Source organism: Cajanus cajan, chromosome 6, assembly GCF_000230855.2.
Source record: "Cajanus cajan strain Asha chromosome 6, NIPB_CcT2T_4, whole genome shotgun sequence".
Lineage (NCBI taxonomy): Eukaryota > Viridiplantae > Streptophyta > Magnoliopsida > Fabales > Fabaceae > Cajanus > Cajanus cajan.
In genome coordinates this window covers 56,852,022-56,868,557 of record NC_138522.1, presented here as the reverse complement: position 1 = coordinate 56,868,557, position 16,536 = coordinate 56,852,022, and the positions used below count along the sequence as shown (strand labels likewise).

The 16,536-nt window shown below is 30.3% G+C and overlaps 2 protein-coding genes across 2 annotated transcripts; one reads left to right on the top strand and one right to left on the bottom strand.

The window, feature by feature from the left end:
* Nucleotides 1-2,410: 2,410 nt before the first annotated feature.
* On the bottom strand, nucleotides 2,411-5,992 carry LOC109797741 (Pectin lyase-like superfamily protein). The gene is made up of 6 exons (XM_020357866.3): nucleotides 4,602-5,992; nucleotides 4,335-4,502; nucleotides 3,945-3,989; nucleotides 3,654-3,861; nucleotides 3,486-3,567; nucleotides 2,411-3,129 (listed from the first exon to the last, which is right to left on the bottom strand). Exons 1-6 carry the CDS (start codon nucleotides 4,986-4,988, stop codon nucleotides 2,628-2,630), a joined length of 1,392 nt encoding a protein of 463 aa, XP_020213455.1. The 5' UTR covers nucleotides 4,989-5,992; the 3' UTR covers nucleotides 2,411-2,627.
* Nucleotides 5,993-15,361: 9,369 nt separating this feature from the next.
* LOC109797471 (short-chain dehydrogenase reductase 3b) lies at nucleotides 15,362-16,492 on the top strand. Its single transcript, XM_020357521.3, has 3 exons — nucleotides 15,362-15,499; nucleotides 15,560-15,828; nucleotides 15,914-16,492. The coding sequence occupies exons 1-3, from the start codon at nucleotides 15,465-15,467 to the stop codon at nucleotides 16,426-16,428; spliced, it is 819 nt and encodes a 272-aa protein (XP_020213110.1). The 5' UTR covers nucleotides 15,362-15,464; the 3' UTR covers nucleotides 16,429-16,492.
* The last annotated feature ends 44 nt before the right edge of the window (nucleotides 16,493-16,536 follow it).

The following is a 16,536-nucleotide window of genomic DNA, read 5'->3' as shown; positions in this document are numbered from 1 at the left end:
TATTTAATTTTTTTTAATTAAATATAAATAAATTCCAACAAAATCAACCTTATTTAATATTTTTAATCCAAAATACTCTTAAGATGATAAATAAAAGCAATATCTATAATACATGTGATTATGGATGTTTTAGAAAATGTAATGCATATTGTATATGAGATGGTTAAAATTAAATGCATGAGAACCAATAAGTGTTAAAAACACTCTCATCTTAATATATATACTCGTTCTTATTAGTTAAAATTTATGAAAAATCAAAAAATTAGGAGAGAGGGGAAAAAATTAACCAAATTTGTCATTAATAGTATATAAAAGGCTGCCAATATTGATGTTCAATGGAGAAAGAAATTTAATTTTGATAAAAAAAATATAAAAATCAAATAATTTAGTAACATATATATTTTTTTGTCAAAAAAAATGCACGAATATATTAATAATTGATTTTCTGATAATTTTTATTTAATATAAATTATTATTTTTTTATAAAAATAAAAATCAGAATGGTGAAAAGTATGGTGTATTTTCATCTATTAAAACAAGAAAATTGTATATTTAAAAGCAAGAAAAGATAAAAGTGTAACTAGAAATTACTTGCATCTTAAATGAATCGAACTTTATTCAATCAGAAGATGTAGTTTAATTGGTTGAGTATAATGTATGAATATTATTATAATTTTTTTAATATCAAACTTGATTATATATTAAAAAAAAAAAAAAATAGAAGCGTGGACGAGGAAAATCCTCCTCCAATTGATATATTTAACGTGTAATTTATTCGTGAGAGAAAGCCAATTGGTAGATTTGAAGTATTTATTGAGAATATTTCTATATTAGTTAAACTGAGACATTTCAATCGATTTAACTTAATTTGACACCAATCACGCGAGTTTAATTTTATGGTCGTTGCAATTTCATATTCTAACGATCCCAAAGACAGTGAAAATTCAAAATTATAGTTAGCTAAAATTCCTAAGAGTTGCAAAAAGAGAGGGAAAAAAAACTTTTAAAAGGTTGGTTTACATTAAATGGTTTAAATTATAACACATGTATTTTTTGGAGGAGGAGAGAATATATTTTATAGTCAAAGAAAATGACAAAGTGTAGTTTGTTAAACATACATATATAATTTTACTTTCTTCATTGTCCTTAATATAGTATGACATATGATTAGCGTGGCCACTGGGCATGCAATGAATCACTCACGCTCACTCACTACCATGTTATTATCATATCATACTCTTTTCCTTTCATTTCCGAACACCCTCCATATTTAAGTATTCTTTAATTTTTGTTAATTTACACTCTTGTCGGTCATCGTCATGAAGACACAAATGCCAAGGGAGTGTTGGAATCTCTTCATGTTTCTGATTTATATAGTAAACTGATTCATATGGAGGACCTGGACCAGATTATATTATTTTCCGTGGGAGACAAAAGTTCAGTGCATCTGTTAAAGCATTAAGTTCTATTAAAAGAAACAGTAAATTCGTCAAATACCAGACTTGGTTTGCTTAAATAGTGTGGTATCATCAATAAACAATTCAACTTCAGTGTTTTTTCCTAGGAGGTCCAAATGGACATAATGGTATATGAAAAATGGGGATTCTGGATCTGTCAGATATATAAAGCTATTCAACACCCTCCACCACTTAACAGTTTATTGATGATTGTAATATTAGTATAACCAAATCTCTGATGCCTAATTTCTTATGTTACAGAACTTTTCACGCAATATATTGTGAATTATATGGGAGGAATGACTAGGGAATTATTTATGACCACTTGACTCTCATGAATTTCAATTGCTTAATGTAAGAATATAAGAACCTATTGTTCTGTTTCATCACCCTACACAAAAAATTACATATATATAACGGAAAAATTAAAAAATAAGTCATAGATATCCTTTTATCTAATAGAAACTAAATTGTTAATATATATATATATATATATTTTTGTGATGAATCATATACACAAAGTTAGAAAATATCATAATGGGGATATCTCCAATGAAAAATATAAGTGAACTTAACACTCATCTAACATTAACCTTAGAAGGATCCTTTTGATGGTCCAATCTAATGGAGGACTTCTCTCACTTACAAATCTTCCATATACATCATGGCCCATAGGACAAAAACAATTTTTATACTATAACCAAATTGTGTGTTGGTATAGTCATATAGTGTATTATAGACATGCAACATGTATATTAAAAATATAACACCTAACCAATATTTGTTTTTAGCGTAATCTAGGAAAGACTATTGAGTACGCACTTGAAAGTCCTTGTGCTTAACGTAAAGCCGATGGGATACGTGTTTCAAATGATATAGCTAGCCATGACACTTGTGTCGGAGTAGTGGGGGTCGCAAATCCGAGCCCTTATTATTAAGATAGAAGCAATGAATTAAGCAATCAAGTTCAAACGTCAATTTCAATCATGGATAATCACGCCACATATATAGTTTACAATTGGGTAGGAGTATAAAAAACTCAACTCCTCAACAATCATAACATAATATTCAACATCATGCTGCCGTATTCCCTAATGGCCCTAGTCACTTCCCAAATAAACAATTATATACATGCATGCGCACATTTTTTGCTCTACAGAATCTAGTGTGTCAGCAAGGAGTTATGTCACGCTCTAACACAGACTGAGGACTGCCCTCCAACAAACAAGAGACTGGTGGAATGGTTAGTGTCTCCAAATCTCCATAAGCATTCCAACAGAAAGGGTCATTCACTATGTATCCTTGAGCTGGAAGAAGCTCAATATCTGAGAGTGTTAAGTTGGTGCATGGGACAGAGTCACTACATGCAAAACGCATTGGAGAGCTACTTATATCATATGTTCCCTTTATGTTTGTGTAGATAATGTTTGATACATGTACTGCAGAGGTCTTGTTGGTGCATTCCTTAGTGAGGCAGTAGAACTGGTCAATTATGATTGGATTTCTTACACTAACCATGTGGATGTTGCTGAATGTCACTCCAGATACTGATCCTGATCCACCTTGCCATGTCTTGATCCTAACCCCATTATCTGACACTTTTATGAGTGAGTCTCTCACCAATATGTTTGAAACACAAGCTCGAGAGTTGTGATTTCCCAAACTACCGATGCTGAATGAGTCAACAAGATAACTGTTAGCAATATTGTAAAAGTTTAAATGCTTGAGCTTTTGGGATGGTTAATTTTAAGACTTAGTGTTAGAATCCTTGTGCCTAAGTAATCCAGAGTGCCATCATTGTCTCTTCAATTCTACATTAAAAAATTAAAACAGTGGACTAAAGCAAAAAGTTAAGAGGGAGATTTGGTTTATTTTATGTTTTTTTCTTTTATATTTTCAATTAATGTTCTTTTAATAATTGCAAAATAGAAAGCATATTTTTCTAGTTATCAAACGTCCTCTATCAATGGTTTTTGATGCAATAAATGAATAGATTAAAACTTCTCTTGAAAGCAAACAATAGGTTACCTAATTCCATGGCCAGGTCCACATGTAATATTCTTTATATCTACATCATAGCAGCCGGATCCAATAGATACACAGTCATCACCTATAAAAGATAATTCAGCTACAAACATTAATAATGATTTTTGATGCAATAGGTGCGGAGAATTAGAAGAATTTCAAGTGCCTAACCATTAGAAATAACAGAATTGTATATTTTCACGTCATTTGTATTTTCTATGTGAATCCCATCAGTGTTGGGGCTTTGTCTCGGAGCTGTTATGTAGATTGATTCAATATGCACGTCTCTGCAGCCATCAAATCTGAAATGGAACTGGGGACTGTTTTTTATCCTAAGTCCTTGCACAGTCAAGTTGGAACTCATAAAAAACCTTATGGCCTGCACCATGTAGAATTATGTTCAATCACAATGCAGTAACACAAATAGATGATGTAAACAGAAGAAAGGCTTTGAAAGCTCACAATTGGGCTATCACATGGTCCTGGCTGTGTTGTCCCATGAGGTCCCTGAGGCATTTATTGTAGGGTACTTGGTGTCAGTGACTGTTTGAAGCACCTAAATTGTTTTACAAAAATGATAAAATGTGTCTCAAGTCCCTTAATTTTCAGTTAAAATTGGTTTTAATTTCTATGCTTCAAAAAACTGATTTTGATCATTGTATTTTTTTCATCATGGGTGAATTTGTCCTTCTATCAGGTGAGGAACAAAATTCACTAATTATAAAAAAATACAAGGATCAAAAGTCATTCTTTTTATAGTGTAGAGACTAAGACAAATTTTGACCAAAATTGAGGAAATTAAGACATATTTTATCCTTAAAATATTCTTATATAATTCAAATTCTTCAGTACCTTGTGTGGCTTACAAGGAAGGTCCCACCATTTTTCTCCTCTGCCATCTATTAAACCACCTCCATCCAGTGACATTCCATTGATTCTATAAAAGACCAACCATTGGTGCCTGCTATTGTTCTTTGGCCAAGATTCAGGTCCATCAGGGGGCATAAGAGTGCCATCAACCTAATCCATATAATTGAAAATTAGGTCCATTAATGAACTTTACCCTTAAAAAATTGTAAAAAGTTAATAACCAAATGTTGCAAAATAATTATACATTACCTTCAACACCATGCCACCTTGACAAGGGCCAGTGAAGATAGTGGAGTGAATGAGGAAAGAGAAACCTTGGGGTATAAGGATAACATTAACTGATGATTCACTTTGGCAGGCAGTGTCCCATGCCATCTTGAAAGACTCTGTGTCATCTGTTTTTCCGTCTCCTATTGCTCCAAATTTTGTTACATCAAAAATGCAAGAGGCATTGTTATGGTTCTCATTGTGAGGAGGGCTAGGAGGTGCTTGTTTTGGAGGTTTAGAAGATTTATGAGAATGTGAGTGCTTGTGTTTTGTATGAGAATGATGCCTAGCTTGGACCAGAAGAAACAAAGTAAGGAAAAATATACAGAATGCAAGTGGCAAAATATGAGAATGCTTCACTCTGAACATTTTCTACCAGGGATTGAAAAAGAAATGAAAGAAAACTAGTTGAAGCAAAAGAAACCAAGAGAAGGAATCTATCACTGTCTAGTCTCTAAAACTTAGAAAACCTGGGACCAATTGGCTTAGTCAGTGCCAACAACTAGGAGAATGAAATCAATACTTTCTAATTGTTGACTAATCAGACACTGAATTTTGCGGTAGAAAGTGACCACTATGAGCACTAGAACACAAGTTGCAATAAGTTTAAGTCAGTTTGGCCTTTGGAGTGCATGCAGAAGCGAAAAGCTTAGGTTACTATATATATATAATAAGAAATCATAGTGGAAGGTCTGCTAAAGTTTCATCTTCACGTTACCAATTTTTTATACACTTTCGGAGTGGGAAACGACAAATAACTCATAGCATTGGCCTTCCTTTAAGAATGTGGAGTCTGCATATGACTGTTCTGAAAAGAGCCGAAACGGAATAACGAGAAATCAGATTAGTGGGTAGTCGATAACCCTCCCATGTTCTTCCCATAACTGCCATTTTCTTTTGACCCCAGATTTTCTTATTCTAACTTTTTTAATTATATATACACACATATGCTAAAGCTAGATCAACAAATTTAAAGTTGAACACCTCTGATTTCCCTTAATAAGGTCTTGGATTCAAACTTTGGGTATGTATATATATAGAGATATAATAATAATCTCTGGTAAGTTGTAACTACCGGTAGATGGTTGTTCTAGTTTAACAAGGGTCTCAAATTTGAGTTCTTGAGACTTGATAATTATGTATGCATCTATCATTGTTTTATTACTAAACATTCGCAAACGTTACGCATGTAGTATATAAATAGTAATCTATGCAAAATATGATCAAGTCCTACAAATGTTCGAGTAACCAACCCAACAAGTTATTAACATTACTGAACGAAATAATTTCATTTGGTTTCAGTCTCAAAAATGAATTATGCCAAGGGATGCTATTAATATTTAATACTGATACCTATAATCTATATGAGGTGCTAATTGCTAAATTCAAGTGAGCAAATGAATAGTCGATTATAATCTCAGCATTAGTTATTATAATGTAAATATTAGCAAAGAAGACAAGAAGCATGGGGCCGACAGAATTTAATGTCTCAAAAAACACATGAATGCAGTTCTGAAGGTAAATAGATAAGCTTTGTCTACAAATTAATTATAATATGAATCCTGTTAAAGAGTATCTAAGAACGCTAGTTATAAAATAATAGATAAAGAATGAATAATAGATAGAATGTTTCATTAAAAAAATAGTGAACATACATTAGTGATATCATACGTTACATATAAAATGTTTAATGATTTTTTTAGGTATTTCTTTTGGTGAAAGTTTTGTTTAGGGAGTACCAAAAATCTCTGTGATTAGGACCACATAAACGATGACATGTGTTAATTTTGTCAGAACTTTTATTTTTTAAGAATGTTTTAATATTTGTTATTTAACTCTCATTAATTTATAACCTTTTAAATAATAGTCCTCGACCTATTTAAATATGTGTTCGAGAGAAGCTTATCATGGTATTAAAACATTCTTAAAAAATAAAAATTCTGACAAAATTAACACATGTCATCATTTATGTGATTCTAATCACAGAAAATTTTGATACCCCTAAATAAAACTTGCACAAAAAGAAATGCCTTTTTTTTAACCAGAAATTCAGAGTTAGTATTCAATATGTTGTATATATATCTGTAACCGCCTATCACTCTGAAGTTGAAAAAACATGTTTCTGCTTTGCTTCCACTCGATTAGAAGTCTTCAGTACACTACTGCCTATGTCGACTTTCTTTGGCAGCCCAAATTACGGCACTAATTCGGGTCAGGGTTTCTCAATTCCTTGTGCCACTGATAGCCAATGGTGGCAGTTTGGTATTTTTGTCTGTGATGATCTTAAGTGGAATAATATTGGAAGTAAAAATACGTCATGTTAGTTTCTAAAACTTTAAAATGTCAAATATTACTTACTAATACGATATTCTGCTAATAAAGTGGTAGGGAATTGCCCTTTTTCATTTGTCCTGACTCCTGAGATACCACATTCAGTGGATCGAAATTCTGAGGAATCAATGATAATCTATAAACTGCATTTACCATGCAAAAAGTTACTTGCTAAAGCCGAGTCCTAGCCGAAAGAGAAAAGTGGCTATGTTGTCCTGCACTAAACCAATCTGAATTTCTTAATCCGAATATAATTGAAGGAGAAATTATGCCAAGAATCACTCTAACACACTTTTTTAATATATTTTCTGTTATTAGTGCAAATTCATTGAAAATCATAATTTTTATAAATTTTATTTTTTATTTATTAAAAAATTCTTTAAATAACAAGTCAACTCTTATCTTGCTCTTATCCATTAAAATAATTACCAAAATTATTTTTAAGATTATTCACAATTAACATATCTATTTTAAGATAAATATTTAGTCATTCATGTCAACAGTCACTTCTAAAAGTTATTTTATGTTTTTTTTAATCACAAATATGTAATAATTAATATAATAGATTAGGTGAGTTGCTCCAATAAATGGGTGGATATATAAATTCATTTTTATGATATGTACATTATAAAAATATTTAATTTTTTTTTGTAATGAACATCTTTATTTTTATTTCATTTTCATTATTTTTAACTAAAATACCTTATTCATCATTCTTATTTGCCTATTCTTTCTTTTAAATATTTAGTTTTAATTTAAACTATCGATGTGCAGTGGTAAAACTTAGATAAAAAGTTTGGAGGTGCCAAATTATTTTATATATATATAAAATTATAAATTAAATTTTTTATTAATTAAAAAATAAAAAAATTTCTCCTTTTTACTTATTTTTTTTTAATTTTATTACAATTAATAATATAATAATATACAAATATAATATTAATATATATATATAAGAAAATTTGGGAAAGTTTGGACAGTTATAGCTCCCCCAGTCACACTTAGCCCATGTTTGCTTCCACTGATTTACTATTCACGACGAAGGAAAGGCGAAGATCGAACGTGTTTGTTTCCAGTGAAATACGAAGAAAGAAAAGCGGGGAAAAGCGGGAGAGGTGTACGGAGGGTTCTTCGATAAACCATGAAGAAAAGCGAAGAAAGTCACGTTGGCAAGGATTGAAAGACGTGATTGCCCCTATAAAAATTACGTACATAATCGATTATGCAGGGGTACATAATCAATTATGTGCCAGCATAATCGATTATGCAGGGCACATAATCAATTATGTGCTAGCATAATCGATTATGCATGGCACATAATCGATTATGGTGGCACATAATCGATTATGTGCCATACATAATCGATTATGTAGCATTTTTTCACTTTCAGGCGTGACCAGAACGGGCGTTCCAAAATTGGAACGGCCCGTTCCAATCTACAAAAACAAGGCTACTTTAATAGCTTAGAATGGGTCGTTCCCAAACCGGAACGGGCCGTTCCTGAACTGGAACAGGCCGTTCTCAACTAGTAAATTGGCCTAAAAACCGTAGTTAAGAACGGGCCGTTCCAGTTTCTTAAAAATGTAACCCAAAATTTGTAATGTTAAAAATTTCTTAATTTTTTAATTGGTAAAAATTAACTTGTATAATTAAAAAATATATCTTCATTTCATTCTAATTTATGTCAATAATTTATCAATTTTTTAATTTATTAATTAACTTTCAAAAATTTTATTGTACATATTTTTTATATTAAGAAAATTCTATTATTTAAATATTGACATCAAAAAGTGGAAATAAAAAAAATAATAATACATATTTATAAAATTAAAATAATAACACTTTCATAAATATTAATAAAATAATATTAAAAAATATAATTATCATATTATATTTTGTTATTATTATTTATTATTATAAATATTATTATTATTATTATCATTATTATTAATATTATTATTATTTATTATAATTAGTATTATTATTATTTATTATGATTCTTATTATTTTTCTAATAATAATTATTATTATTATCATTATTTATTTATTTTAATAAATTATACCTATTAATATAATTTTATTGTAATTATTATTATTTACAATAAATAATATTATACTCATTTTTAATCCAAGAGTAAAAGTGTAAATTACGTATTCATCTATTAAATTTTTTATTTTTATCTATCATTAAATTTAAAACAAATATTTAAATTAACTTATTTTAAATTAAGATTTTATATTTATTTTTTTAGTTAAAATTTTTATATTTATCTTTTAATTATAATAATTATAAACTTTTTTTAACCTAAGGGCAAAATAGTAATCTTACAAAATCATCAATTAAAAAATTTATTTTTATCTATCACATCAATCAATTCACTCACAAACTTTCACAAATTTTTTCTACACTTTCCATTCACTTTTCCTTAATCCAAACAACCTCACTTTTCACTCACTTTCCCTTCAAATCTCTCCTTTTCCACTCTCCCTTTTCCATCCTCAAATCCAAACAAAGCCTTAAAGTCTGTCACCGTCGATGTGTGTAGGATTTTGACAAAAAGAATGTATTACTGAGAGCACGTTTTTTTTAATTCAATATCAATAACATTTTTTTTCTATTTTAGATTTCCATAAAGTTGTTTTTGAAGACATGTTTTAATAATTATATATAATAAATATGGACAAAAACACAAAATTATAATCTATAAATTAAACAAGGAGTTTATAAATGAGTAAATAGCATATGAAGCAAAGAAATTTAATTGTTGATTTTAATGTTTTAACTTAAATCCTCAATTTGTTTCAAAGTTTTATAATAACAAAAACAATAATAATTTTCATGGTTATTTTCAAAATTAAAATAAAGTTTAGTGGTATGAAACTTTTTTTCTTCTTCCATAAACTTGATTCACACAATATCTTAAAACTAATAATTTGTAACGACCCGTCATGGCCGTCACACTACGAAAAATACTACACACTACTGAAATATATATACTAAAATAGAATAATAAAAATATTTATAACACAAGTTGCTAATCAAGCAACCAACGTCAACCAATTTATATACAACAAAATATGCTACTATAAGGTAGTCTACAAAAAAAAATCCATCTCCAGGCATCTCTTGTGGCCTCTAGCAGCTATCTCTAGTCTATCCTTGTCCTGCTCCCATACAACACATGATCATCGCAATCCAAATCACATGAAAACATGCAAGGGTAAGCTAGAGACAATAAACAACTCATAATAATTTAATATGCAACATAACAACTATATAATCATCTTCGCATTCGACACATGAGACAAACAACATATATACTATACATCTTAACATCATTTCAACTTACAACATAACAACACTATCATCATCCTCAACAAGGTCAACATACAACACAATCACAGCTTAACAACACAACAACAAATATACAACTCATATCAACAACAAATCAACTCATCAACAACTTATGCATCGTCACGCATTTCAACTCGGAGATCTCCAATAACTGAGGTTGAGCAGTCTAGGTGGCATAAATCCTACCGAATCCAACGTTTGACCTATCTCAACCAAGTCAGGTATAGAACAACGTTAGGAACTCCGAAGAGAAACAGGTATAAACAACAATAGGCGATTTCTCAGGTGTGCCACTTAGACTCGGAGGTCCAGTACTACTGTCAGGATAGAAGGGTTTGGGTATGAGCCTACCACGGCCTTGGCTAGCATCACCAATCCACATATGGAGTTAGCCCACCCACTGTCCTCCAAGCACCACGCACCCTCCAGTACCTAGTCAAAGACTACATCTCTAACTAGATACCTTACTCAAATTGGTCATTCAACCATGACATAGATCGACTATTTCCATGTCGCTCACACAGTACTAAGGGATTCAACTTTAAAACAACTTTTAACTTATCACCTTAGTACTATGTATCTCAACATAGGACATATATCTTCATCATATGTTCCCAACTTTCCAACTTTACAACAATAGACATCTGGTTGCTTGTAATCGGTATAGCTCGGCCTGGCCCCTATACCGTGGTCGCTTTATACACGTGTGCCTCGACCTTGCCCACACACGGGATCAACTAAGTCCTAGAAGAGAACAACACAACGTCCACTCCAAGGGACAACTTCCCAAGGAGGGTTTTCAACAAATTGGGCTCTCAGAGCACCACAACTATCTCAATCCGCACAATGGGATGAGCAACTTCGAAAACATCTCCTCTAGTTCTAGTGATCAACAACTTATCATCACAGCTTAATCAACTTACAACTCGACTCAACAACTTAAACAACATATAACTTTTCAACTCATCATCTTAATCAACTTTCAACTTAAACAACATGGTATATCAACACAACAACTCATCAACGTTATTTAACAACACAACATCTCATTTCAACTTTAAACAGCACAATCAACTCAATCATCATAAAATAATATCTTTTCAACACATGGCACAACATACAACTTTATAGCAACATACAACTCCTCTCTAACAACTTAACAATATTATCATCATGCACTTCACAACATATACATGTCCACACATAACATATAACAACTTTATCAACTTAATTTCAACTAGTTTCAACAATATCATAGATTAACACACAACTTGTAAACAACTTCATAATTTAACTACAACATGCATCTCATTTACATTCCATTTTTATCATGAAAGCATCACCAACAACATCATTAATAAATATTTAATCATATATTAGCAACATACAATATTTTCATCACATAACACAACTCATACTAATCAACCTAAGTACCCAAATGAGTTCCCAACTAACATACAACCAACAACTTTACAATCTAGCTTCCCTTACCTGAAGATTGGCTCAAAATAGCCAAGAACTGAGAAGAAGCGGAATTCCTTTTCCGAAGCTCAATCCGGGACTTCATTCCACCCAAAGCAAGCTTCCTAACCCAGAGTCTTTCTCTTTAAAAACCTCAATTTTCCTCAATTGCCCACAACCTTTATTTATAGAAGTCTGAACTGGCCAGAACGGCCCGTTCCAAATTCGGAACGGCCCGTTCTGAAACCAGAACGGCCCGTTCTGGCACGTCTAGAACGACCCATTCTAAAATCGGAACGGCCCGTTCTAGAGTGGAATTTAACTCACAATAACCATTCTAGAACTGCCCATTTCAGTCCAAGATTCATAAGCCTATTTAGTAGCTTGGAACGACCTGTTTCAGTTTGAGAAGGACCCGTTATGAGCTACTAAATCACCATTGTTTTAGTAGTTTGGAACAGTCTGTTCCAAATCCGGAACGTCCCGTTCCAGTCTACTAACTACGTTACATAATTAAAGATGAATCTATATTCGTAAATATTATTTTAATATAAATAAGAATAAAAATATTGTTAAATATAAAACATAAATATGAAAAACTAAAATAAGTTTTTAATAATCAACTTCGATATTTTTTTATGAATTAGCCAACTGTACGTGATGTACACATATCAACAACAATATTTGAATTTTTTACTACATATGGATATTATCTATGGATATTATCCTTAGTTCACCACAAATTTTGGTTTTATCCATTTCCGTCTTCTAATATGCACATATAGACTTGTCACGTTATCTTCTATCAATAGTGACTTTTTTGCTTACTAGGTATTTAAAAAAAAAATTCTTGAAATGAATAAAATTTTAAAAAATTAAAATAAGTAAGTTGGGTTTGTAAAACACAACTTTTATTTATTTTACAAACACGATTTTCACTTTCTTTATTTTTCCTTTTTTATAAAAAAGTTGTGATCTCAAACGCGACTTTTATATATTATTTTTTATTTTTAAAAGTTATAAATCGTGAGCAGTAAAGGAGACTGTCTTTTTAATTAAAATAATATTTTATGTATTTTTTTTTTTAAAAAAGTTTTTTTTTAAAACGTGGCTTCCACTTTAAAAGTTCGTATTTCAAAAATGACTTACTTATTTAATTTTTTAAAAGTTACTCATTTAAAAAAAAATGATGGCTAAAAAGGCCATCAATTATTTATTAACTTTTTGATAATTAGAAGTGAAAAAGAGAAGAAAAAAAATGTTTTAAAAAAATTAATGCACAAATACAATTGTTATATTATCTACTATCAATTTATTATTACTGTTTTATGTTGTAAAAAAATAATTATATCATTTTTAATTTAGTATTTATATATGCTATATATATATATATACATACATATATATATATATATATATACATACATATATATATATATATATATATATATATATATATATATATATATATATATATAAGTGTACTAAGTTATTTGGTGCCCAAAACTGAAGTCTTTTTACTTTAAAATAATTTAAATCTAAAGAAATTTAAGTTAGAATCGCTACTCTTGAAACATTTTCAGCCACAAGACATTTAGATTTTTTCACAATCAATTTTGTATCCGTACAGACCAAGCCCACCACATACTTTTTATAAATTAAAGCAGTAAAGCAGCCTGCCCCAGCATATGAATGTGTTAAATGTGATCATTAAAAAAAACGTTTTTTACATAAAAGAATTTACTGCATTTGATATTAAAAAAATACTTAATTCCCTTAAATTTATATTTTTCCTCCAAAAATTAAGTTTATATTAATTGATATTGAAATTTTATTTTATTCATAAATAAATATCATAAATTTTAATTTCATTTCAATTTGTCTTTAAATTTTATTAATTTTGTAATAAACAATTTTAATTTCAAAACATTACGAATAATATAATAGATCCTTATCCACAATTTGCTTTAGTTTATGTTGACAATGTGTTAATATTTTCTAACTCTATTGAAAAATATATAAAACATTTAAATATCCTTAAAAATATTGTTAAAAAAATGGAATGGTTATTTCAAAAAAGAAAATAAAAATAATCCAAACCAAAATAAGATTTTTAAGACGTGAGATATACCAAGGAACCATTACCTCAACTAAAAGAAGTATAGAATTTGCTGATAAAATTCCTAATGAAATAAAAGATAAAAATCAATTACAAAGATTTTTAAGGATATCTTAATTATGTGATCAATTTTATTCCTAAGATTAAAATAACTTATAAACCTCTTTTCAATAAGTCTCATAATAATTTAAAATTTTGGATTAATAAATTAACTCAAATAGTAATTAAAATAAAAGGCTTAGTTAAAACCTTGTCTTATCAAGGAAATTCATATCTAGAGGTCTTTGTGATTGTTGAGACAGGTGCCTCAGATATAAGTTTTGGAGGAATACTAAGACAAAAGATAAAAAAAATTTGCTTAAGCATATAATTAAATTCCATTTGTTGAGACATGTGCTTCAGATATAAGTTTTGGAGGAATACTAAGACAAAAGATAAAAAGATTTGCTTGAGCATATAATTAAATTCCATTCAGGAGCCTGGGTAGAATCCCAACTTAAATATAACTCTATTACAAAGAAAATTTTAAGTATTATTTTTTGTGTTCAAAAATTTCAAAGTGATTTAATAAATAAAAAATTTATTTTAAGAATTGATTGCAAATTTGCAAAAGAAATTTTAGAAAATGATATGTTAAAAATATTGTTTTACAACAAATATTAGTTAGATGGCAAAGTCTCCTTTCTTGTTTCAATTTTGAAATAGAATTTATAAAAGAAAAAAAATAATTTTTTACCTAATTTTTTAACTCATGAATTATTGTAAGGAATTTCCTTAAAAAATAAAGTTCTCCATGAGGTTCATAACTCTCGGACTCTCTAAAAGTTGATCTCTAGATGATTTTGTCCCTTTCATATGTAAAGTTCACTACTAAAACCAAAAAATTATCAATCACTCTAAATATTCCAATAATTACCACTAATTCTTTTTTCCATATTAAAATCCTCATCCTTTAAAATCCTAAACAAAATTCAAAAATTGCCATCACCATTAGCTTAATAATATATATATATATATATATATATATAAAATGAGATTGACTTGTTTTACTGTACGGCTGCTTATGCAAATTAAGCATAAACATTTTACACTGCTGGACAAATTATTAAGTAATTTGAGAATCTAATTATTAATTATATAATATGTATTTAAATTATTGAAATAAATTTGAAATATCATAATAAAAAATCATTTAGATTAACTATTTTCTATAAAACATGTAATTAACTACTTTTTATAAAACATGTAATTAAGTGCAGTTAAATTTCTCATAAATTAACAACTTAAAATATATTTCATAGCAGTCAAATTGATAGTATGTATTATCTAATAATTTATGAGTTGAGTGTAAAGTTTTTAATACTGGCAACCAATCAGATATGTTAATAATATTTTTTTTATTTTAATTTAATTAAATGAATAAATGATATGACATTATTAATAGATCTGATAAATTGCTTAATTAATTCATAATTTATTAAGTAAAGCGTGTTTCTTTCTAAACTTGTAACACGTTTTTGTTGATCTTTGTTTATTACTTTTATCTCTCAAGTCTTATAAATATGGGGAATAATTGGACATGAAATGGAAGCAGAAGAGGATGTCGAAACAAAGGTATGGCTTCTTACCCTCTCTATAGTACTGTCTGCTTGATTAACATTTGTGTTGTTGTAGGTTGCAGGGTAAGGTGGCGATTGTGACGGGTGGAGCCACCGGAATAGGCGCAGAAGCCGTAAAGATATTCGTGGAAAACGGTGCATCCGTGGTCATAGCAGACATCAAAGACGAATTGGGTCACAAGTTGGCTACTTCAATTGGGTTGGAGACGGTTAGTTACCATCACTGTGATGTGAGAGACGAGAAACAAGTTGAGGAAACAGTGGCTTTCGCGGTAGAGAAGTATGGCAGCATCGACATATTGCTGAGCAATGCTGGGATCCCAGGCAAGGGACAAAAATCTCTTAGCATAAACCTTGTTACTGGACATGGCATGTTAGTAAATACTTTTGATTTTTGAACGTGTGGCAGGGCCTTTATCAAGCATCCTAGAGTTCGATCTGAAGGAATTTGACAACACGGTGGCAGTGCATGTACGAGGAGCAGCAGCAACAATAAAGCACGCGGCACGTGTGATGGTGGCGAGGAAGACACGTGGGTCGATAATTTGCACGGCTAGCGTGGCTGGGTCGTTCGGGGGATGCGCGGGACATGATTACACGGCATCCAAACACGGCCTTGTAGGGCTTGTTCGTTCGACGTGTAGCGAGCTTGGAGCATATGGGATAAGAGTGAATTCCATCTCGCCTTTTGCAGTGGCGACGCCTCTTACCTGTGGCACCTTCGATATGGAGCCTGCTGAAGTTGAAGCTGCGGGGCATGCTCTTGCCAATCTTCATGGGATTACGCTCAAGGCTACTCATATTGCCCAAGCTGCTCTCTTTCTCGCCTCTGATGATTCCGCTTATATCAGTGGACACAACATGCTCGTCGATGGAGGCTTCTCCGTCGTTAATCGTGGTCTTCCTAGTATAATTCAAAATTAAAATCTTTCCATATCCCATGCCAAATGCAACATATCAACACACCTAATAAAAATCACCTTCCACACATTCATGCATCATCTCTTAAATCTACTCCATCTTAATTCAAAT

Coding starts and splice junctions, on each gene's coding strand:
- LOC109797471 (XM_020357521.3), top strand. CDS start 15,465: ATGAAATGGAAGCAGAAGAGGATGTCGAAACAAAG. Junction 15,500..15,559: donor AAGAGGATGTCGAAACAAAG/GTATGGCTTCTT, acceptor GTGTTGTTGTAG/GTTGCAGGGTAAGGTGGCGA. Junction 15,829..15,913: donor GAGCAATGCTGGGATCCCAG/GCAAGGGACAAA, acceptor AACGTGTGGCAG/GGCCTTTATCAAGCATCCTA.
- LOC109797741 (XM_020357866.3), bottom strand. CDS start 4,988: ATGTTCAGAGTGAAGCATTCTCATATTTTGCCACTTGCATTCTGTATA. Junction 4,503..4,601: donor AAGGTGGCATGGTGTTGAAG/GTAATGTATAAT, acceptor TATATGGATTAG/GTTGATGGCACTCTTATGCC. Junction 3,990..4,334: donor TTCCTTGTAAGCCACACAAG/GTACTGAAGAAT, acceptor TAAATGCCTCAG/GGACCTCATGGGACAACACA.